The 24,969-nt window shown below is 39.1% G+C and overlaps 1 protein-coding gene and 1 pseudogene across 4 annotated transcripts in view; one reads left to right on the top strand and one right to left on the bottom strand.

Moving 5' to 3' along the window:
- The window catches only part of GIGYF2 (GRB10 interacting GYF protein 2), a 164,644-nt gene that overhangs the window by 111,602 nt on the left and 28,073 nt on the right, over nucleotides 1-24,969 (bottom strand). For 3 of the 4 annotated variants that reach the window (XM_025404237.1, XM_025404240.1, XM_025404239.1), the window contains 2 exons: nucleotides 14,362-14,445; nucleotides 1,163-1,292 (listed from right to left, as the gene is read on the bottom strand). In XM_025404237.1, the coding sequence (XP_025260022.1) occupies nucleotides 1,163-1,292; nucleotides 14,362-14,402 (171 nt within the window). In that variant the 5' untranslated portion in view covers nucleotides 14,403-14,445. Of the gene's footprint in view, nucleotides 1-1,162; nucleotides 1,293-14,361; nucleotides 14,446-15,113; nucleotides 15,184-24,969 lie in introns of all 4 variants that reach the window. The other variant, XM_025404238.1, reaches the window with a different exon arrangement.
- On the top strand, nucleotides 19,098-19,765 carry LOC112636006 (annotated as a pseudogene).

Genomic DNA, 24,969 nt, shown 5'->3' with positions numbered 1-24,969 from the left:
ATCCAAGAAAAAATACTCTTCTGTTGTTATTACAAATACAGATTAAAGCTTGTTCAGCCATAAATGACTTCTACAGTCCTTACACATTTTGAGAGAGTCAATATTAAAAACCCCAGTCAATACTTCCCAGCTTTCTCAAGTGATTGCCACTTTTGGATTTAGCACTAACTCTGCTATTCCAGAGCACAAAGTAGAGGAATAAAAGTCTCTACATTTAATGCAAAGCAGAAGATGATAAGGAGAGTTTTATAAGCAATTGTATGTGTCCTTAGCAACCACCATTAAAATGTGAAATTCTAGATCATTGAAAAACAAAGTATACTGGAGGTGGGGCATTGTGGCTCAAGCCTGTAATCCCAGCACTTTTGGAGGCCAAGGCAGGCAGATCACTTGAGGGCAGAAGTTGGAGACCAGCCTGGCCAACATGGTGAAACCCCATCTCTACTAAAAATACAAAAAAAATTAGCCAAGTGTGGTAACGCATGTTTATAATCCCAGCTACTCAGGAGGCTGAGGCACAAGAATCACCTGAACCTGGGTTGCAGAGGTTGCAGTGAGACGATATCACACCTCTGCACTCCAGCCTGGGCGACTGAGCAAGACTCTGTCTCAAAAAAAAAAGCATACTGGGAAAAAACACAAAATATTATTTCTTACTAGTCACTCAGTGAGTAAGATAAAAGTCATAATAAAAGTATACTTCACACTGTTTCAGTTTTGATCTAAGTGACACAAATGTAGTGTTACATTTTAAGGTTTTCTCTCCACCAAAAATTTTATATAGTCGAAGGTGCTCCTCCTCTTAACTGGAAAGTAGGATAAGAGGTACAATAAAGAGAAAGGAAAAATTCTTCATTTCTTAGCCACTGAACTAGGATACAAATAGACTTGAAAGGGGGGTTAAGAGGAAGTTAGCTAGAGAAGGCAGTAAGTGCTGACTACTCTCCTGTTTCCATGAAGCTGCCTAAAATATAGTGTGTGATAACACTCAGAAGATCCTCTGTTAACCATTGCAGGCTTCAAAGCAGGGAAACAGCAAGGTGGAAAGAAAAAGCATGGGTCAATATATTAGTAAAATAAATCAATTTTCATGTATCAATACATCATGGTATATATCCCAAAGTCTCATTCATAATTTTGAACTCTTTTCCTACTTCCTTACCTTGTTGTCTTTAAGGAAAAGTGCTAACATCTCTTCTCTGCCATAACGATAATCTGCTAATTTATACTTCGGCAATGCTGGAGAAAGAGGAGGGGATGTAATACTCCCACCACTGGACAGAGCTCGGAGCCTAGAATAGAAAAGACAAAGAATATGTCAAATGTTCTGGTGCTACAGACTTTTTATACTATACACTGTCAAAAAAAATCATTTTAGTTCTTTAGAAGAGCAAAAAGAAATCCTACTATCTCAAAGTATCAGACTAGCTTTAAAACAATCTTAGTGTGTCATGGCACACTAAGAGGGCAGTTTACTGAGAGATAACTAGACAACCATGTGGCAATTCCTTAACTTAAAAAGCATCATAGCTGTGTCCCCCAGAAGCTTAGAGAATGAAAAAGGGACACATTTTTCCAAATTTTAAAAGGCACATATGATTAAAACAAAAGTGAGATACTACCTTATCCTCACTAGATTCATAAAACTTAGTAAGTCTGATAATACCAGGTATTGGTAAGGATGTACAACAATGGAAACTTTCAAGTAGTGTTTATGGTATTATAAACTGAAACAATCACTTCGAAGAATGATTTGATAATAGTTAATTATTTAATTACCTATTTGGCAATTTGATAATGGCTAAAATATTTAATAAAGTATGCTATACAAAAGAAAAATCAAAACACAGCCTATAGTAATAATTTGTATATATAATGCATAAACCTGCAAGTAGGTTTATACTGTTTCAAGACATACAAACTGCAGCAAAAGCATAGAAACAAACATGAAATTGACAAATACAACATTGAGAATAAGGTTATATCCACAAAAGATAAGACTATAAAGGCAGCCTTAATTGTACCTGCAATGTTTAATTTTTGCAGCTTGCCAATGAATACACAGGTGTTTATCACAATTTATATTTTTATATGCCTGAAATATTTCACAATGTTTTTAATAAAAGCAATTAATGGTCAGTGTAGAGAATCTGAAAATGCAGTGAAGTACAAAGAGAAAGTGAAAACTACATTTACTGCTAAGAAGACAAAAAATATACTCCAAACTGATAACAAAAGTTGCCTCTAAAGAACAGAACTTGGGGAAGAGGGACTATTTTAATTTTAAAATAATGTATTTTTATGGGGAAAAAGACAGGGAAGAAAACTTCAGCAAAAAATGGCAAGTAAGATTCTACTGTAGCACTGTGTCAGACAGCAAGTGGAAAAACTAACATCAGGAGTAGCTGGTATCAAAGGTTAAAGGGACCAAGCTACTTTAATTCTCGTTTAGATGGAGGGAAAATTCAACAGAAGCATCGAAATATGTGCCCCAAATTGCTAAGATTTATTCACAAAACAAAAAAGGAAACAATCTATTAAACTATGACACATTAAATATTAATATGAAGGCCAAGTAAAGCACAGTAAATATGTGCACATTAAAAATAGCGTACGCATAGTAAACAGTAAAATGTGTTTACAAGAAGAAAGTAATATTTAAAGAAAAAATATGCATTAGTAAAGTGAGACTGTTGGGGTGGAATTTTTTTTTTTTTTTACTGATTATGGAAAATTTTTGTATTTTCATAAATGCACCAAGAAGCAGATGATAAGCTCCCGTGTACCAATCACTCAGTCCCAAAACTAACAATCCATGGCGAATCCTGCTCTTTCCACCACCTTATCTAAGCTTCCTTTGATATTATTTTGAAGAAAAGTTTTGGCTTAGCATTCCATACACAAATATTTAAGAATGTTATTTCTCAAAGAATTTGTTTTTCCCCACAGCGTCTCACTCTGTCACCTAGACTTGAGTGCAGTGGTACGATCATAACTCACTGCAACCTTGACCTCCTGAGCTCAAGGGATTCCCCCACCTTAGCCTCCTGAGCAACTAGGACTACAGGCGCATATCACTATGCCCAGCTACTTTTTGTATTTTCTGTAGAGACAGGGTCTCACTATATTGTCCAACTGGGCCTCAAGCAATCCTCCCACCTTGGCCTCCCAAAGTGCTGAGATTACAGGCACGAGCCACCATGCCTGACCCAAAACATTTTTTTAAAGTCTGGGTTTTGCTGATTTTATCCATGATATAATTAAACGTTTTTCTGTCTTTTGCATTTCATGTAAATTGGTGACTGGGTATAGAGATTTTGAGATTTTCATTAATTTGAGTTCTTTTTTGGCAATACTTCATATATAGGGGTATATTATTCCATCAAGAGGCACACATTGTGATGATGTGTTTGTGATACTTGCAGTAACTGATGATCAATGCTTGGTTCCCTAAGTTCACTAAGGTTGTAAGTGATTATATTCTTTCATTCCTCCCTTATATATTAGTTGGAATACTTCTACAAAAAGAAATTTTCCTCTTATACTACTTGGTCTAGTTACCGAATGATACTGCTTAATACAAGAAAGGAGGGAAAAAGCCTTAAGTCTTATTTGTTTTCAAAATAATGACTAGGTTCACTTGCACAACAGTCCAACAGTGTCCAACAGTAACACATTATTTTATTAATATATTTCAATTCACAGCAATTATTAACAGTGTTTCAATCGTCTCATCTTTGAAAAGTGGGAGACTCTTCAGGTTGGCTCCTGGGTCCTTTTGACATGACCCTAGCAGTCTTTAACAGCTTCTTTTCTATCTGGTATGTCAGAACGTTCCAGGATCATCTTGTATTTTTCTTGCCTCAGACCTGAAATCAATCATTTCCAGGGGGTCTGGATTCGCTTTCATTTATAGAAATACCACAACCTGGGTTCTGGGAGTGCTCATTGCTACTCTTTGTTTCCTTTCCAAATATTCGTGGGCTTGGAGGTCATTTACTTCAACCCCCACAAAACAGGTTAAACAACCAGGTAAGAAAACAACATACCCACAAAGGAGTGGTCCAATCACTCCTTTCAAGAAGAAAGGCACTACTCCAGTACCTTCCAAGAAACTGCTTTCTATTAGATTCCTGTAAAGTTGGGCTCTTTACTAAAGAAGTAGAATTAACATCCACTGAACACTGAAGCTGAAAATTTTACATAGGAACTAGCTCATTTAATCTAATTTAACCTTCACAACAACCCAAATGTAACAGATAAAAATAAAGCTGAAGGGTTAAACAACTTGTCCACAGTCACAGGCAGCAGAACAAAGATTCAAACTGAGGTTTTTATTACTAAAAAGACCACAATTGACCGGCTGCAGGTTAGCTCACACCTGTAATCCCAACACTTGGGAAGCTAAGGAGGGTGGATTACTTCAGTACAAGAGTTCAAGACCAGCTTGGCAACATGATGAAACCCCACCTTGACTAAAAATACAAAAATTAGCCGGGTATGGTGGCTCATGCCTGTGGTCCCAGTTACTCAGGAGGCTGAGGTGGGAGGACTGCTTGAGCCTGGGAGGTCAACGCTGCAGTGAACAGCCACTGCACTCCAGCCTAGGTGACCATGCAAGACCCTGTCTCAAAAAAAAAAAAAAAAAAAAAAAAAACCCACAATCTTTACAACAATTAGGTCTCAAAATTCTATTTAAAATAGCCAGTTTACAATATACACATATTTTATTAGAAATTGTTTTAAAATATCTTCCTTAACACCAAACCAATGTTTCCCAACAGTTTCTACCAGAGGAGTACACATCTAAGCACTCTTTCAAATGAAAATCATTCTGGTATTGGCAAATAATCACCATTACTCCTCAAAGACTCCTTCCCATGACCGAACATTCCTAATTTCTTCAATTGCTGCTCACAATAAAATTTCAAATGTATTCACCACCCTGTCCCTTCCAATGTATCACCAATGGTTTTCCAATGTCCAAGACTAAATATTTCTTATAGTCACCAGATCTATTAAGAGTAACACAGGCCAGGTGCAGTGGCTCATGCTTGTAATACCAGCACTTTGGGAGGTCGAGGTGGGTGGATTACTTGAGGTCAGGAGTTCAAGACCAGCCTGGTCAACATAGTGAAATCCCATCTCTACTAAAAATACAAAATAAGCCAGGTGTGGTGGTACGTGCCTATAGTCCCAGCTACTCGGGAGGTTGAGGCACAAGAATTGCTTGAACCCAGGAGGCAGAGGTTGCAGTGACCCGAGACTTTGCCACTGCACTCCAGCCTTGGCAACAGGGCGAGACTTCATCGCAAAAAAAAAAAAAAAAAAAAAAAAGAGTAACACAAAGGCCGGGCATGGTGATTCATACCTGTAATCCCAGCACTTTGGGAGGCCAAGGTGGGAAGATCACTTGAGACCAGGAGTTTGAGACCAGTTTAGGCAACACAGTGAGATCCTGTCTCTCCAAAAATCAAAAAATTAGCAGAGCATGGTGGTGCATGCCTGTAGTCCCAGCTATTTGGAAGGCTGAGGTGGGAAGATCACTTGAGCCTCAGGAGGTAGAGGCTGCAGTGAGCCATGATCGCAACACTGCACTCTATCCTGGGTGAGAGTGAGACTCTATCTACAAAAAATAAAAAATACAAAAATAACATAATAACACAATCAGAGATTTCCTTCAGGTGCTATAAAAAGAAACGGAGGCAAACTGGCAGTAACTCAAACTAAAAGACAGTTGCCTGAATTAGGATAATGGCTGTACTATGATTCAATAATTGACAAATTCAATTCCAAGTCCCTCTTCACCTACAGATACTTAGAAAAGCTAAAACATATTTGTGTAATATTCTTCACTAAAAATCCACCTAAGAACTCATGAACACAAAGAAGGGAATGACAGACACTGGGGTCTACTTGGGGAGTGGAAGGCAGGAGGAGGGAGAGGAGCAGGAAAAACTACTGGTTACTAGGCATAACACTTGGATGATGAAATAAATCTGTGCAACAAATCCCCATGACACAAGTTTACCTACACAACCTTCACATGTACCCCCGAACCTAAAAGTTAAAAAAATCCATATATGATCTTTATCTCCTCCATACAACCCTCTCTTCTACAAATTTAACCCCTATGTGCTTTCTTCTGTCTCTAAACATATCTCTTCATTTGTTTAAAACTTTTGATGCAGCATCTCCCTTCTAGCTATGCACTGTTCATCTTTCCTCTTCATCCAGAAACATCTCTACTTCCTCGCTTCTTAGTCACTTCAAAACGCAGCGTGCCTGGCTTCTCCTGCCACTCCACTAGCTCCTGCACTGCTCATCAACAACCTCAACACTGCCAAATTCACGGGAAAATTTTCTGTCCTCATCGCCTTCATCTTTCTGGCCTATAATGAGATCTGTTTAACAAAGGAGGCCGGCCCAGTTCTACCATGGGTAGTAAATAAGTGGTAGCAGCAGGCCCGTCAAAGCCCCATGATACTCCCAAAAATCTTCGCTTGGTAAGTGTTGATCAAAATCCAAACTTCAGCTTATGAAAGCAATTTGGATAGTCAATCAATAGTGTGAAAGTGTGGGAGTCAAAAGGCACCTCTATGTAAGCTTGTGATTCTCAAGTCCAGCTGTGACCTCTCCTATAGTCAGGTTTTCATACACAACCATGTAAAGCCCATCAGGTTCAATATGTCCAAAACCCTAACCCTACTCATCAATTTATTCATCCAACCCCTTCACTGCCCATATTCTCAAACACAGTTAAGGATATCCCAATTTAATCAGCCACTGGATTAAAAATCTGGGATTCATACTTTACTCCTCACCTACCATCTCTCATACCCAACTACCACATCCTACTAGTTTTAAATTCTCCGTCTCTCAAGTCTTCCCCTGATCCAACTAACCTAATTTTTATTCACACACTTTTATTTCCCGCCTGGACTGCTGCAAAAGCATCCTAAACGATTTTACTAGTCTTACTCCCCTACGTTATTAAGAATTATTTATTTATTTATTTATTTTTTTGAGACAGAGGCTCACTCTGTTACCCAGGCTGGAGCACAGTGCACTCCAATCTCGGCTCACTACTACCTCTGCCTCGCAGGTTCAAGCAATTCTCCTGCTTCAGCCTCCTGAGTAGTTGGGATTACCGGCACACACCACCATACCTGGCTAATTTTTTTTATTTTTAGTAGAGACGAGGTTTCACCATACTGGTCAGGCTGGTCTCGAACTCCTGACCTCAGGTGATCCACCCGCCTCAGCCTCCCAAAGTGTTGGGATTACAGGGGTGAGCCACTGCGCCCAGCCCCAATTCTTTTTTCACTGGCATACAATGACCAATAAAATCCAAGTCTTGTTAACACAGAAGGGTTGCCTCCAAGCTCCTATCTCCCACACTTCACATAACAAAGGTAAACATTATGCATCATGAAGTTCCTCTCTTAAATCAGTTCCTTGCCTTATCTTCACATGCGTCCTTTCTGCTATCAGGAATATTCTTCCTAATCTTTTTCACCAACAGGGTAGAGAGAGGTGCTGGGAAGAAGAGAGGTTAAGTGGAAGGAGAAAGGAAGAATGAGGATAGAGAGCTGGAAAAAGAGTCAGGGGGAAGGGAAGGAAAAAGAGAATTTGAGATCCTCAAGGCCTTGCTAAACACAAGTTCCTGTACAGCCTTCATGAAACTAAGAGGCTAGTGGAAGAAAATAATAAAGTCATGTAAGTGGACATACAGATATTGAAGGGATTTTAGAGAATTCTTGTTCTAATTTACATTTTAAGATTACTCTGGCTGCTGTGAGGAAAACAAATAGAAGACAAATAAAAATGGAAGCCAGGAGCCAGACACAGTGGCTCACGCCTGTAATCCCAACACTTTGGGAAGCCGAGGAGGACAGATCACTTGAGGTCAGGAGTTCAAGACCAGCCTGGCCAATATGGTAAAGCCCCATCCCTACTAAAAAATACAAATATTAGCCGGGCATGGTGGTACATGCCTGTAGTCCCAGCTACTGAGGAGCCTGAAGCAGGAGAATCGCTTGAACTCAGGAGGCAGAGATTGCAGTGAGCCGAGATCATACCACCGCAGCCTGGGGGACACAGTGAGATTCCATCTCCCCCAGCAAAAAAAAAAAAAAAAAAAAAAAGCCAGGAAACATCAGTAGGCCACTGGTGCAAAATTTGTTAGAGATGGTGGCAACTTTCACTAAGGTGATAGCAACAGGGATTCAGAGAAATGAACAGATTCCAGAGATACTGTAGAGATAAAACTGACGTGATGTTGTGACAGACTGGATATGGGAACAGAGAAGTAAAACGAATTATCAAAGATAACTCTGAGACTGCTAGCTTGAGCAAATGGGCACATATGGTATTAAGATGAAATATATATATAAAGGCAAAACTAACGAGATCAGTTTGGGAAAATATGGAGTATGAGATGCTTGTAAGAAATCTAAGTGGAAAAATCAAATAGGCAGCTGAATATCCTGTGCTTGCATTATAATTCCTTTACAGCATTATGACATAGTGAAATTATTTAGTGTCAGCTTCCCCATGAAATTCAAAACTAGGTACTGTGTATTTTCATCCTTATTGCCTTAGCACCTAACCCAAGACATAAAACAGAGCAAGCATTCGATAAAATGTTTTCTGAACAAATATTCTCTTCCAAAATATACCCCTCAAAAACATCTAATTTACTACTCCTTCAGTTCACATAGAAATATTTTATCCTGTCTGAAAACTGGAAATATTAACACATCTCATCCTCCAGAATGTGTCTCATTTTTCACATAATCCCACAATTATCGACAGTAAGCTAGCAATCTCAGGTTTGCATTCTCTTACCCGCCCCCAATAAGACCCTAATGGCTTCATTCAACATTCATTTATTAACTAAATTAGTTAACTAAATATTAATGCCAATGTCCAGTACACTAAGCTCAACAATGGGCTTACCAAAAGAGAGAAATACAGTGCATTTCTTAATGGAATTAGCTCTTCTTGAGCAAGGCGCAAATACATATACAGGTACATCACAAGGCCATAACTATTTTAACAAATGTATAAATAAAATACTTTGGGGAAGAAAACAAGTACTTCCCTCATCTTTGCAAGGAAAAACCTGGGAAAACTTCCTTAAGACCAAGAAGATGAGACAGAGGAAACTCCCAAAGGAGCTTTCTTGGCTCCTTCCAAGAAAGCCAGATAATGTCTATAATTATTCTCCCTATAATAAAGTCCTTATCTAGACTTATCCGGGTAGGTTTTTGTTGTTGTTGTTTTCTGTTTTTTTGTTTTGTTTTGTTTTTTGTTTCTAAACATGGGTTCTCACTATGTTGCCCAGGTTAGTCTCAAACACCTAGGCCCAAGTCATCCTCCAGCCTCAGACTCCTCAGTAGCTGGGACTACAGGTGCACGCCACCACACTCGACTTGAATAGATTTTTGATGCTCAAAAGTGTTTTAAATCACCAAATATTTGTTCGTTTGTTACAGACAGAGTCTCGCTTTGTCAGCCAGGCTGGAGTGTAGTGACATGATCTCAGCTCACTGCAACCTCCACCTACCAAGTTCAAGTAATTCTCCTGCCTCAGCCTCTCCAGTAGCTGGGATTACAGGCGCACACCACTGTGCCCAGCTCATTTTTGTAATTTTTTTTTTAGCAGAGATAGGGTTTCACCATGTTGGTCAGGCTGGTCTCAAACTCTTGACCTCAAGTGATCCACCCCCCTCGGCCTCCCAAAGTGCTGGGATTACAGGCATGTGCCACCGCGCCCAGCCTAAATATTTTTTTTTTTAAATATTTTGAAGATACATTTGCAAACAGGATACAAACCAAAACGTTAGCAAAGCTACTCTGGGTGATAGGATTAGGGTCCTACCTAGATCTTTCCCTTTGGTGGTCTTTTTGCTTTCTTTTCCTTTTTGGGAGACAGGGTCTTGCTCTATCACCCAGGCTGGAGTGCAGCGGCACAATCATGGCAGCCTCGATCTCCCAGGCTCAAATGATCCTCCCATTTCAGCCTTCCAAGTAGCTGACACCAAACATATGCACCACCAAGCCCAGCTAATTTTTAAAATTTTTTTGTAGAGAAGGGTGTCTCACTGTGTTGCCAAGGCTTGTCTGGAACTATTGGGCTCAAAGTGATCCTCGTGCCTCTGCCTCCCAAAGTCCTGGGAGCTGGGGGCCAGCCACCATGCCTAACCCTTTTCTTTTCTCTTATTATTTTTTTTTTTTGGAGAAGGAGTTTTGCTTTTGTTGCCCAGGCTTGTTGTCCAGACTGGAGTGCAATGGCACGATTTCAGCTCACTGCCAACTTCCACCTCCCAGATTCAAACGATTTTCCTGTCTCAGCCTCTTGAGTAGCAAGAATTATAGGCACACACCACCACACCCAGCTAACTTTGTATTTTTAGTAGAGATGGGGTTTCATCATGTTGGCCAGGCTGGTCTCAAACTCCTGACTTCCGGTGATCTGCCTACCTCAGTCTCCCAAAATGCTGGGATTACAGGCGTGAGCCACCACGCCCAGCCCATGCCTAACCCTTTTCTTTTTCCTCTTGTATTGTTTCCACCAGATTTTCTGGAATAAGTGTGTTTATTTTGTTAATGAAACTAACAACAAAAAACTCTAAAAGACCTAAATCTAAGGAATTTAGCACCACAAAAATTATCAAGTCGGTGCTTAGTGTTTTGTCAAGAGCAAACACACAGATGATAATTCAATTCATACAATCCTTCTAGTGGTCAAACTGTCCATATATCATCCAAAGTCTTAAAAATAAAACTTTTGATTTAATAATTCCACTTCCAAGAAATTAATCCAAATAAAATGATCAGTGATAAAAACAAAATTGTTCAAGGGTATACATACATATCATTTACAAGAGCAAAACATTAAAAACAACTTTACTTTCCAACAATTCATCCATTTAATAAATATTTATTCAGTAGCTATGTGCCAGGCACTGGAGATACAGCAGTTAACAAACTGTACAAAAATCTATATCAAAGTACCTGCCCTCAGTGGAGCTCACAGTCTAGTGGGGGTTGAAAGATAGGATATAAATAACAAAATGAATGTATAAAATATTTGGCATGTTACATTTTGATATAAAAACATGACGAAAAATTAAGCAAGGAAGGGAGTAAAGGGTGGAGAGTTATACAGATTGTCAGGAAAGGTCTAAGGTGGTAGCATTTGAGGAAAGGCTTAAAGAAAGACCCTATTGCTTTATATCTAGAAAGGATATACTTGGCATTGAATGTATCATACCCTTTTAAACTGCTCTGATGATAACGTAACATACTTTTTTATTCTATGCAGAAAAATAATCTAAGACCTAATGATTCCACAGACCTTAAAAAGTTCAAGCTTTGGCCGGGCGCAGTGGCTCACGCCTGTACTCCCAGCACTTTGGGAGGCCAAGGTGGGCAGATCACCTGAGGTCAGGAGTTCAAGACAAGCCTGGCCAACACGGTGAAACCCCGTCTCTACTAAAATTACAAAAATCAGCTGGGCGTGGTGGTGGGTGCCCGTAATCCCAGCTACTCAGGAGACTGAGGGAGAAGAATCACTTGAACCCGGAGGCAGGGGTTGCAGTGAGCTCAGATTGCGCCACTGCACTCCAGCCTGGGTGACAGAGCAAGGCTGACTCCATCTCAAAAAAAAAAAAAAAAAAAAAAGTTAAAGCTTACAGCCACTCATGGTCTGTCCCTACTGAAATTTTAAATGTTCTCCCATCTTCACAACTGCCCCAAGATACAAATAAATTGGTTCATTTTAAGTATTCCTTATTGAACATTATGTTTTACATTATTCACAAAAATGATGACCTTAGTAAACACCGTATCACTTAGTGCTTCTGTCTCATTTAGAGTTAATTGCACACTGGTTCGATGTCATCAATCTAAATCTTGATTCTCAAGTACCCTGGGCACAGCTCTTTACCTCAAGTTTCACAAAGAACGTCATACATGAAGAAAAATAAGGTAGTACTCTCTACACCTACTGTAACTTTCCAGCTCAGGATTAAAGGGCCTCATATATTCCCTTTGCCAGAAGGAATTGTGACAGATGATACACATAGGGCACTATGCCTACTTACACCTGCATTCCTCAGTTCATCAGCATTTCAGATGACTAAGGGAATGCTCCTAAGCTCTAGTCCGCAAGGTAACAGATATACAATTAGGTGAGTCTACTGTTTAAGCATGGAAATGGTGATTGCCCTCTGTTTAAGGCTACCTCAATTCAAATTTTGTACAAAACACTGAGCCACTCAGGTGAAATACCATCAAACAAAACTTCAGAGTATCAATAAAAAGGAGGATGTGTAAGATGCTATTCAAAGATGCTCAATACTACACTGAGATGACCTTGAGAACTCATGGTATAGGGCAGGAGCCAGCAAACTGTCTCTGTAGAGGGCCAGAGAATATTTAAGCTCTGTGAACCAAATGGCCTCTGTTAACCCTGCCACTGTAGCATGAAAGCAGTCAGAAAATATGGAAGCAAATGGACGTCTCTGTCTTTCAATGAAACTTTACTTACAAAAACTTTACAGTCCCACAGGCCACAATTTGCCAACCCATACTATAGGGCATCAAGCTGAATGTATATTGATTCTAAAACATCATCAGTTTTTCTTTTCCCTTTTGATGTGTCTAAATTCCTGGTGTTCCCTTTCTGTTACCTATAAACAGCAGGATGCTGAAAAAAACAACTTCCTTAAATTAGCTGACAAGTTTAACCATGTTTTTATAAAGAAACAGACATGAAGGTATGTAAATATAAAAGAGAAGCAGTTACAAATTCTAGATAAAGGTGGATGAGTTGCACACAAAATGGCTTAAAAAGTAACTTATATGAATTTAAATCCACTTGATAAAAAGAATTAAGGTAGAAATAAAGATTTAACTATAAGAATGTTCATTAAAAATATTTTTATAATGAAAAATCAAGAACAGCTTCTATATGCCACATCTAGAGGACTAGTTGAATAAATGATGGTACATCCATACAATGCAACCGTTTAATACAACACAAAATATTTATTGATTAAAAAAAGATGTTTCTGATTTGGTTATTTCTTTAAGCAGGCTACAAAACTAAAGGTACAATATGATCCCATTTTTGTAAAAAATAAATGTATATATACACAAATAAGCATACATAAAACCACCTGGAAAGATACACCAAGATATTTACAGTGTGTACCATGGATGTTGAAATTACGATGGTATTTTCTGGCTTACTAGTTATTTCTAATTTTTTTAGAAACATATTAATTTGATAATAAAATCATTTTTAAAATATAAAGGAATAAACTGAAACAAGTACAGCATTACTTAGGTTAACATGTTCTAAATAAACTCTCAAAATACAGGAGTTCCATCAGTTCTTAGAACTTCAAACAGTGATTTCTCCTCAGTCTCCAAATGCTGGCTATAAAAGTTAAGAAAACTTCAAGATCACATATATTAATAAAAAGAAGTGTTTCTAATAGGGTAAGTTAATAAGACTCCTCAAACAGAGTTACTACAGGAAGTCTAGGAAGTCTATATCATTTATTGAACCACACCCACCTGAACAACCAAGAGTTTAAGACATAAATCCAATTTATCTATTTTAGATACTGCTTCTGATATTACCAAAGGGGTTGCCCAAGGTTTGAATAGAAAAATTAATTATTATTATTGATGCCACTGAAGAGAGGATCTTCAATCACCAACTTTGGGGAAAAAGAAAGGAGGGGAGGGGGGAAAGCCACACTACAATGTGATGGATCTCAAAATTCCATGAGAATTCCATATTCGGGGTCCAAACACATCTGTAAGAGACTCAAAGGTCAATTAATTGTTATCATGTCCAACGCTAACTCAATCCTAGACAGGCTACTGCTAACAGCTAGTATAACACTGAACTACCTGCCTAGGCCATCTTTCAAATAATACTTCAATGAAAACTATTTCTCAAATGAATCTATGAATAGCAATGACAAAACAATGTAGCACAAAACATACAGACATAAAAATGTTATAATTATACTTACATAAAATTGTATATGCACCTAGACAATGACTTAAATAAACAGAAAATAATTTTCTAGGAGGATCAGACTCCCGCCATCATTACATACATAACCAGACAAAGAAAAAAAATGTTAATTAAGTATAGAATACACTCATTTACCAAATATAATTTATTCCTGAACTAACACATTGTTTTCAGCCAGGCACATAAAGCAAAAGTCTCAAAAACATGCACATTTGTAAACCACCTAGCACCTGTCAAATACTTTACTACTGTATTAGTCATCCAATATCAAAGAGGATGAGATTTTGAAAACTCACCATTCAGGCCCAAAGTTCAGCGTCTGCGTTTCCGCTGCCATTCTTTTCCGTATTTTTACAATAGATTTTTCTATGAGGAGAAACCTGTTAACGAGAAAAATATCTCCATACAATTAGTTGAGATTAAATGTGGAATTCCAGGCCAGAAAGTACAACTAGAGAGCATTTTATTTATGCTCAACTAGAGTCACAAAAATGAGATTTTAAAATTACTACTTAAAACAATAATATAGCAGGCAAAATGAAATGAATAAATCAACCCTTATATTCTGATTCCCCACCTTTCTATGTTAATCTGGGAGAACGAGGCATAGTTTAAGATGAAGCTAGAGAGACAGGTAGGAACAGACCACACAGGACACTGGGGACTAAGTTAAGGATTCTCTCCCTTTATCTCTGGAACAATGGGGAGTGAATGAAGGGTAATATATTTACATTTTAGTTTCTATTACTTCCTAGTAATGGCTCCCCTCTCACCATGAGGTACATCAAAGATTATTAAAATAAGGACCCTCCTTACCTATCACAGAGCTTCAACTCTCCTCACTTTCTGCATTTAGCATTTTACCCCCTAGTGATTTTTTTTTTAACAGACAGTGTGTCTCACTATGTTGCTTAAGCTGGTCTCAAACTCCTGGCCTGACCTCAAGTGATCTTCCTGTCTCAGCCTCTCGAGCCTAGTGCTTCTTTTAAAAATTATCTTGGATCAGGCCAGGAACCACCAGGCAAGTACCTGTATTACAGGCTCATACCTGTAATTCCAGCGCTTTGGGAGGCCGAGATGGGAGAATTGTTTGAGCCCAGGAGTTGGAGACGTGGTCTCTAAAAAAAAAATTTAAAGATCAACTGGGCATGGTGGTATATGCCTGTAGTTTTAGCTGCCTGGGAGGATGAGGTGGAGGGATCACCTGAGCCCAGGAGTTTGGGGCTGCAGTGAGGTGTGGTCCTGCCACTGCACTCCAGCCTAGGTGATGGAGTGAGAACCCGTCTCTACAAAATAAATAAATAAAAATAAATTTATAATTTGGGAAGCCAAGCCAGGCTGATGGTTTGGGCCCAGGAGTTCGAGACCTGCTTGGGCAACATAGTGAGACTCCATCTCTTAAAAAAAAAAAAAAAAGTTTTTAAATAAAAAAAATACAAACTTTTAAAAAGTTGCCTCAGATTGTCAAGTTAAAATAATAAACGAATGAATTTCACAAGTGACATTTTGAAAGTAATTTTAAGATATGGGAGCTTAAAAATGGAAAATACTATAAAAATTGTAAACATAACTGGCCCTCCATATCCATGGGTTCTGGTCAATGGATTCAACCAACCTCGGATGGAAAAAAAATTTTTAACTGCATCTGTACCAGCATATATAGATACTTCTTTTCCTTGTCATTAATCCCTAAACAATACAGCGGAACAACTATTCACACAGCATTTCTGTTGTATTAAGCATTATAAGTAACCTAGAGGTGTTAAAGTATACAGAAGTATGTACACAGGTTATACGCAAATACTATGCCATTTTACATTATCCTTGGACTTGAGCATCCAAGGATTTTAACATCTGAAGGACATCCTAAAACGAAACCCCATGGACACTCAGGGACAACTGTATACTGTAAAATATCTCTAATATACATCATACAGGGCACTAGGGACCAAGTTAAGGAGTCTCTCCCTTTATCACCCTGTTGCCTCTGTTTAAATGATCTAAAAAATAATAAACTACAAATGTCTAAAGCTTAGAAACAGCAAAGTAAAAGTGTGTTAACCTTCATAATCAGCTATTCATTTATCTGCCTTCCTTCTAAAAGGTACTTCCAGTGCTATGTCAACCAAGCAGACTCCAAGGGAGATTATCATGTTCTTACTTGACCCTGACTCCCTGCTCCCCCACCACACAAAAGGTGCAAACCAGACTAAAACTGAGGTAAACTTAGTACCCTCCTGGTCTCTTGAGGGGGGGGACAGTCTCGCTCTGTCGCCCAGGCTAGAGTACAGTGGTGCGATCAAGGCTCACTGCAAGCTCCGCCTCCCACGTTCACACCATTCTCCTGCCTCAGCCTCCTGAGTAGCTGGGACTACAGGTGTGTGCCACCACACCCAGCTTTTTTTTTTTTTTTTTTTTGTATTTTTAGTAGAGACAAGGTTGCACCATGTTAGCCAGGATGGTCTCATCTCCTGACCTCATGATCCGCCTGCCTTGACCTCCCAAAGTGCTAGGATCACAGGCATGAGCCACTGCGCCCAGCCCCTCCTCACCTCTTAAAACAACTGGTGATTCAAAGAAAACATAACTGTCGGGCATGGTGGCTCACACCTGTAATCCCAGCACTTTGGGAGGCAAAGGTGGGTGGATCGCTTGAGCCCAGGAGTTCAAGACCAGCCTGGGCAACATGGCAAAACCCTGTCTCCACAAAAATATACAAAAATTAGCTGGGCATGATGGTGTGAACCTGTAGTCTCAGCTACTAGGAAGGCTGAGGTGGGAGGATCACTTATGCCATGGAGGTTGAGAATACAACGAGCCGCGATTGCACCATTGCACTCCAGCCTAGGCAAAAGACCAAGACCTTGTCTCAATTAAAAAAAAAAAAAATTAAAATTAAAAAAGAAAACACACTTTAACATTTTAATTTTCTGAAATTAGAATGAATCTTAAAACTGATGCCAAGTTACAACTGCTACTGGCTGGGTGTGAGTTGTGTTACAGCTATCTGAACAAGGGCCAATTTTTAAATTGCCACTTTAAATGTCTTCAAAATAATATGATTCTATAGCAAAACTAAATTTATTGTATAACAGAAAAGAAGCAAATACAGCCATGGAATATTAGTGAAGTAACTATTCATCATTCAGAGAATGATTCCAAGTGATTTACAGGACCTCAGAAAGAAAGGGGGGAAAACCACACAAGCCAATGGAGTCTGTTATGGTTTGCTATTGATATTGATACATGACACTGCACAACCCATATGACCACATGCAGTAGCCCTGAAGTACTAAAAGGGGTTAAAAACTAAACAGCTTATATTGCTCTTAAAATCTTCACAAACATCAAATGACTAATTTTTAAATTGATGACAGAATAATAGAGCATTCTCTTAACTACTGCATCACCAATACTTTGAATGACTGGTGGGGAGAGGGAGGAAGAAAGCACAAGAAGACTTCTGTAACGCCAAGTTGAAAAGCGATTTAGAAAAGTCAGACTCTAAATACTCAGATATCTTAGGACTATCTTAACAAATGTATTTTACTTCTATTTTCATTTTCATACATGCAATAAAAGGATACACTATATAATAAAAATCCATTCTTATTTGCTAAATAAGTTTAAAAGAGCTTTTTTTAAAAATATAAAATAATTCTAACAAGAAAAGCCTGTGCCAGATGCAACGGAGTCTTCTTGGCAGTATTCCTTTCTTTCTCAGTAATGCACAAAATGATTAATCTTATAGTTGACACATGTTAAGATTCAATTAAAATTATGGTACATTTTAATTGAATGTAATGAATGAATGACTTGTCAAGGTAGCAATGATCAGACCCCAGGAAAGGTGCCCACTGTTAAACTAAAACAGGTATCACTGCTTACAAATCAGCCTATGACCTTTTGTAACATAAATCAATTCAGTGTGTTTTCGAAAAGTATGTGGACCTATCTGGATGACAAATAGAACTGAAGAGACTACATCAACTAGAGCTGTAGAGACAACATCAACTGTAATGTTTTTCTTTAATACTAAACATCCTGAAGGCACGGTTTTACCACCATTTTAAGCCCCATCTAGCCAAACGTTTTAAACTCAAACCCGTAAAGGATTCTAGAGCATTGAATAATGGCTCTGCATTTATAAAGCAAGTCAGGATTTAAATCAGACTGCATTTATAAAGCAGGTAAATCTCAACTAAAATTCAAAGTATTTGCTATTTGTGAAAATACTAAATTCATTGTTAGTGATTTAATATTTTCCCCTTTAACTTATTACAAGGCCATCACATATGCCCACATAGGTTCTGCAAAGCACAAAACTCCAGGGTCACTATTAACACAAATGATACAGATGAAGCCCCTACAGGCAGCAGTCTTGAAATATAAACGAAGCCCCAGATTTAAGCAGCATCTAAGGAACAACAAGCAAGGAAATCCTGTTTGGGTCCACTTTATCGTTGCACCTATAAATCTTTAAGTACTGCAAAACTACTACAATGCACAACCATTAAGAGCTCAGAAGATTTTTCACTGTCTTGAGCTGGGAAACCAACTACCATTTACAACATGGTTTCCATAAGAAAATTATTTCCTAATGTAAAGACTTATTCTTTTGTTAAGACTGAGTCTCACTCTATTGCCCAGGCTGGAGTGCAGTGGCACTCTGCACTTGGCTCACTGCAACCTCTGCCTCCCAGGTTCAAGTGATTCTCCTGCCTCAGCCTCCTGAGTGGCTGGGATTACAGGCGTGCACCATCACACCCAGCTAATTTTTGTATTTTTAGTAGAGACGGGGTTTCACCATGTTGGCCAGGCTGGTCTCGAACTCCCAACTTTAGGTGATCCACCTGCCTCAGCTTCCCAAAATGCTGGGACTACAGGCATGAGCCACCGCACCCGGCCCCTAAAGTAAAGATTTCTGAAGAACTCTTAAAAACCTAAGAATATTTTTTTCCTTTCTCAGCGCAAGGTGCCCACAGTTTGCGCTCTTTCTGCTGCTCCCCAGCTCTCAGATACAGCTGACACCATGGATTTTGGAGACCTGAAAAGTCCTGCCAGCCTCCAGGTGCTCAACAATTACCTGGTGGACAAGAGCTACATCGAGGGGTATCTGCCATCACAAGAAGATGTGGCAGTATTTGAAGCAAAGCCTACCGCCTGCTGACTTGTGTCATGCCCTTCGTTGGTATAATCACATCAAGTCTTACGAAAAAGAAAAGGCCAGCCTTCCAGGACTGAAGAAAGCTTTGGGCAAGTATGGTCCTGTGGATGTGGAAGACACTATAGGAAGAGGAGCTAAATAGTAAAGATGATGATGACATTGATCTCTTTGGATCTGATGGGAGGAGAAAAGTGAAGAAGCGAAGAGGCTAAGGGAAGAATGCCTTGCACAATATGAATCGAAGAAAGCCAAAAAACCTGCACTTATCAAGTCTTCCATCTTACTAGATGTGAAACCTTGGGATGAGAAGACAGTTATGGCGAAATTAGAGGAGTGCATCAGAGGCATTCAAGCAGATGGCTTAGTCTGGGGCTCATGTGAACTAGTTCAAGTGGGATACGGAATTAAGAAACTTCAAATACGTTGCGTAGTTGAAGATAAAGTTGGAACAGATATGCTGAAGAAGCAGATCACTGCTTTTGAGGACTATGTGCATGCAGTCCATGGATGTGGCTGCTTTCAACAAAATCTAAAATCCATCCTGGATCATGTCATTTAAATAAAAGCTTGAAAGGTTAATTAAAAAAAAAAAAACCTAAAAATAATAAACCAAGTGATTTAATTATCAAATAAAGAGACCTGCATTACTCAGAACAGTGTTCTGCTCATTCTTCTTTATGATTCAAAACAGGAAATCGAAGAGGCATGAATGCTGGAGAAATCTAAATTATGCACTTAAAAATACTGTATTCTCTTAATTCTGAGTTGCTCATCCCAGACAGCTCCTTCCAAATCAATTTCAATGAGTCCAGGTTTAATGTATTTACATGTACTGGAGGCATGGCCTTACACTCTGCCTCTAAATTATAAATTAGTTGGAATGGAAACTGTGCATTATCTCTGAATAGTCTTTTCTAAGGATGTAATGAGGTATTCAAAGGAGCTTAGGGCAACATTTTAAACTCCAACTATCCAAATGTTTTCAGTTTAAACTCCTAGAAGACTTGTGACCTTTAGAAAACAGCTCTGAAGGCCGGGTGCAGTGCCTCACACCTGTAATCTCAGCACTTTGGGAAGCGGAGGGATGAAGATCACTTGAGCTCAGAAGCTCAAGAACAGTCTGGACAACACGGCAAAAACCTCACCTCTACACAAAATACAAAACTTAGTCGCGCGTGGTGGTATACTCCTGTAGTCCAAGCTACTTGGGAGGCTGAGGTGGGAGGACTGCTTGAGCCCAGGAGGTCGAGACTGCAGTGAGCCCCTCCAGCCTGGGCAACAGAGCCAGATCCAGTAAGGAAAAGGAAAAGAAAAGAAAAATAAAAGGGAAAGGAAAGGGAAAAGAAAAGGGCTCTGAGTTTATAAAGCAATTCAGGATTTGAACCAGACTCTGGACGCTCTGCTCCATCATGCTATCCTGCCTCTGCAGACTGTCTTTTGTTGAAACTATGACCTCCCTTTTCCTCCATTACCAGCACTATCCTGGTATTTCTCTGCCCATCTTTATTTCCCTCTAAATTACAGAATGGCAAAGAGGACATGCAGAGAGTAGGAGTGTCATTTTAACAACAGCAATTAAAAATCTGCCCACAAATTTCTAACTGGCCACTGGCTGGGAGAGATGATCCCACCCCTGCAATTAATCACAAATCTGATTTTTCTCTCCCATGACCAATGTGGCATGGGATCAACGACTGATCACATCATCAAGGCACTACTGTTTTCAGTTTACTGGTCAGCCAGTCTCAAAAGCCCAGATCATCTGAAACTCTCTCTACTCCATCCCTTATATCCAGTCATTTTGTCTCAAATTTAGCCTATTTCTCCTTCAAGATTCCTCTTGCATTCCTCTTTCATTATAGTCCAAACTCTATTAATGCATGTCTGGATTATTATAACAAAAGTTCTCATTCACTTCCCTGACTGGGCCTCAAGATCAATTTTCCTAAGGCACCTTTCTGATCATGGCCTATACTCCTCTAAAAAAGTCCAATCACACCTACTATGTACCATCAATCTGACAACTCATGCCTCCCTCCCCAACTCAATCTCCTATTGTTTCACCTCCCAACTCAAGGCCAAATGAGAACTTTCTATTGTCCACTGAATTTTCCTTCCTCTTTAGTTGTGCTATGACATACCCTTCCCCCAGAAGCCCGACCTCCTTCCCTTAGAATGGCTCGTACAAAACCAAGGATCTATTCAAACACCCACTCCATAAAATAGTTCCCAAAGCAGTAAAATCACTGCTCCCTCTGGAAGGGAAAATCTAAAACACAGGATAACATACATGGAATGGAAACTACAGGACTGAATGTTGGGGGTATTTTTCAAACATGTATTATAAAGCTTAAAAGGAAGCAGAAAACAGCAAAATGAATTTGGGGGGATGGATACTGAGGATGGTTTTGAACAAAATAAGTGCAAGGTGCTTGAGGAGGTATCCAAAAGACCTAGAGTTGAAGAGTAGTCATAATAGAAAGATACAGATTTAATGGAAGTGAATCCATAAAGTTACAATCAAAAATTGAATAAGGCTACCCCAAAGCAGAAATCTTAAGAAAGAACAAGAACAAAGCCTCAGCAATCACTGTACAGGCTGATACAGGAAGAAAGAGAAAGACCACAGAGGTAGAGATCTCTAGCCCAAACCTTTCACTAAACTCAAATTCACTGACTCTAGTTTTCTCCCCCGAGGTACTATTCTCACCACATTCTCTATAACTAAAATAGAACCCATACTAACCTCCAAGAAGTTCACAATTCCTCTTGCCTCTCCGCTCTTCCCATTTCCTGAGGTAAACATGTTAACAGACTAGTGTGTATCCCTCCATACTTCACACTCAAACATGTTCATATATATGTGGTGGGGAAAGGGGATTAGCTATTTGCTATTATAAAGCAAGAATCATACTATATACCTTATTCTGAGACAGGCAATTCTCTCAATATATTTGCATGGACAAACTTCTAATAAACAGATACAGAGTTAAGTTGCAGTTTTTAAAAGCTAAAATGGGCCGGGCACAGTGGCTCATGTCTGTAATCCCAGGACTTTGGGAGGCCAAGAAAGGTGAATCAAGTTGAGGCCAGGAGTTCAAGACCAGCCTGGCCAATATGGTGAAACCCTGTCTCTACTAAAAATACAAAAAACTAGCTGGGTGTGGTGGTGCACGCCTGTAATCCTAGTTACTCAGGAGGCTGAGGCATGAGAATCATTTGATCCCAGGAGGCAGAGGCTACAGTGAGCTGACATCGCACCACTGCACTCCAGCCTGGGCAACAGAGCAAGACTCTGTGCCAAAATAAAAAAAAAAGCAAGCTGTGTAACATTCCATAGAAATGGATAACTTTTACTTTTTTGCCTTTATGAACAATGCTGCAATAAACAACCTTTTATTCATATATTTATGCCTTTATCTCTACTAGACAGAATTCTAAAATCACAGTTGCTTAGTGTATAATATGATTTCTTTACAGAAAATTAAAGTTCACCTAAGTGATAGTCCTCTAGAAAGAGGAACTGGAAGTATGGAGTGGGCAAGATCTATCTTCCATTGAGTTACCTTTTTGTACTTTTGAAATCTTGTCACGTATATTTTAAAATAAATTTTCACCTAGAAGAAATCTCAAATCCTCAAAAGCTATAAGACCTATTTAAAAATTAAAAAAAAAAACAACTATTTTATTTATTTATTTTTTAACTTTTATGTTTTTGAGACAGGGTCTCACTGTTACCCAGGCTGGACTTGAACTCCTCAGCTCAAGCAATCCTCCCACCTCAGCCTCCCCAGTGGCTGAAACTATAGGCATGCACCACTGTGGCTTATTTACTTTACTCTTTTTAAAATTTTTAACAAAGGGTATTTGGGGATGGGGAGAAGGGTGTGCTCCCATATGAATTTTTTTTTTTTTTTTTTTTTTGAGACAGAGCCTTGCTCTGTCACCGGGGCTGGAGTGCAGTGATGCAATGTCAGCTCACTGCAATCTCGGCCTCCCAGGTTCAAGCAAGTCTTCTGCCTCAGCCTCCCCAGTAGCTGGGATTACAGGTGCCAAACACCACACCCAGGTAATTTTTGTATTTTTAGTAGAGACAGGATTTTGCCATGTTGGCCAGGCTGGTCTCAAACTCCTGACCTCAAGTGATCCACCCGCCTTGGCCTCCCAAAATGGTGGATTACAGGTGGATTACAAGCGTGAGCCACGGTGACCAGCCTCATCTTGCTTACTTTTTAAACTCCAAACTGCAAAAAGTTAAAAGCCATTACTACTACTGGCCACCTGAAGGGCTGGCCAAAGGATCCATGTCCTAAACTCTCCCAGTCCCAAACTTTTACTAGTAACCCCAACCTCTTCTACAGAGTAACACACTTCATATACAGAAATATATAAGTAAGAGCAGATTTTCTAAACAAAATCCCATGAAATAATTTCTTTGATCCAATACAAAAAGCTAATGGATACTGCTAATATTATCTGGTAACCCCAACCAGATTACTTGGATGCATTAGGAACAAGGAATACAATGACAACTCCTGTCCTCAAGGCACCAGTCTAATAAAAAAAACAATGAGTACCACCTGATAAGGACTACAATGAACTATGCAAAGTAAGCTCTGGGAATACTGGGAAGATTATCCTAAAATGAGAAGCATAACACTGAAGATCTGTTGAATTATAGTATTTGCTAGCATTTATTGAGAGCTAACTATGTGCTTACTAAGAGTTCAAAATGCTTTATATGTATTCTTTTAATTTGACATAGATTCTTTGGCCCAATTTTGTAGATGAGGAAATGAGGCACAGAGAAAAGTTAAGCAGCTTGCACAAGGTCAAATCGTATTATAAGGACTCCAAAAACCAGACACTAAGAATGAGGCAGTCTTTAAGGGTAAAGGGGGAGAGGGAGAGGTGCAGGAAAGGGTAAAGGAGAAAGACCTAGGTTCTTTTGGAAGATAATTTGTTCAACGGGCTAAAAAACTAATGTGAAGACTGGTAAAACAGTGGCTACATCACAAAAGTCTTTGCATTTCATATTTCCAGGATAAAATTTGTACTTTAGAAAGATGACTGAGGATAGTTACTTGGAGGAGAATGAATTCGATCTAGTAGGGAAGAGTGAGGTGATGAGTAACTAAACTTCACTAACATGAAAGGATACCAACAACATATTAAGTGTTCAAGGCAAGTTACAGAATACAGAGAATATGATTATATTTAAAACATTTTAAAATACATTGGATATATATAGATATGCCCCAAAATGTTAATACTTCTAAGTGGTAGGATTGTGGATAATTCTCTTTTCCTATTAAGTTTCTAATTTGTGCATACAACAAAGATGGTAGTGGTACATTTTTTTTAAGGAAAATATTTGAAAGTTTCAAATATTAGGCCAGGTGCCGTGGCTCACGACTGTAATCCCAAAGCTTTAGGAGACTGAAGCAGGAGGATTACCTGAGGCCAGAAGTTTGAGATCAGCCTAGGCAACATAGTGAGAGCTCATCTCTACAAAAAAGTAAAATTTTAATTAGCCAGGTATGGTGGCACTTGCCTTAGTCCCAGCTACTTGGGAGGCTGAGGTGGATGGTTTGAGCCTAGTTCAGGGCTCCAGTGAGCTACGATAGCACCACTGCACTCTAGCCTGGGTGACAGCGAGACAGTCTCCAAAAGAAAAAAAAAGTTTCAAATATTTAAGTCAAAAAAGAGAAAGACTGAAAATTTTTCACTGGCTTCA

The sequence above is a fragment of the Theropithecus gelada genome, chromosome 12 (assembly GCF_003255815.1).
Source record: "Theropithecus gelada isolate Dixy chromosome 12, Tgel_1.0, whole genome shotgun sequence".
NCBI lineage: Eukaryota > Metazoa > Chordata > Mammalia > Primates > Cercopithecidae > Theropithecus > Theropithecus gelada.
Note: the sequence above shows the minus strand (reverse complement) of the source record. Positions and strands in the feature narration are given on the sequence as shown.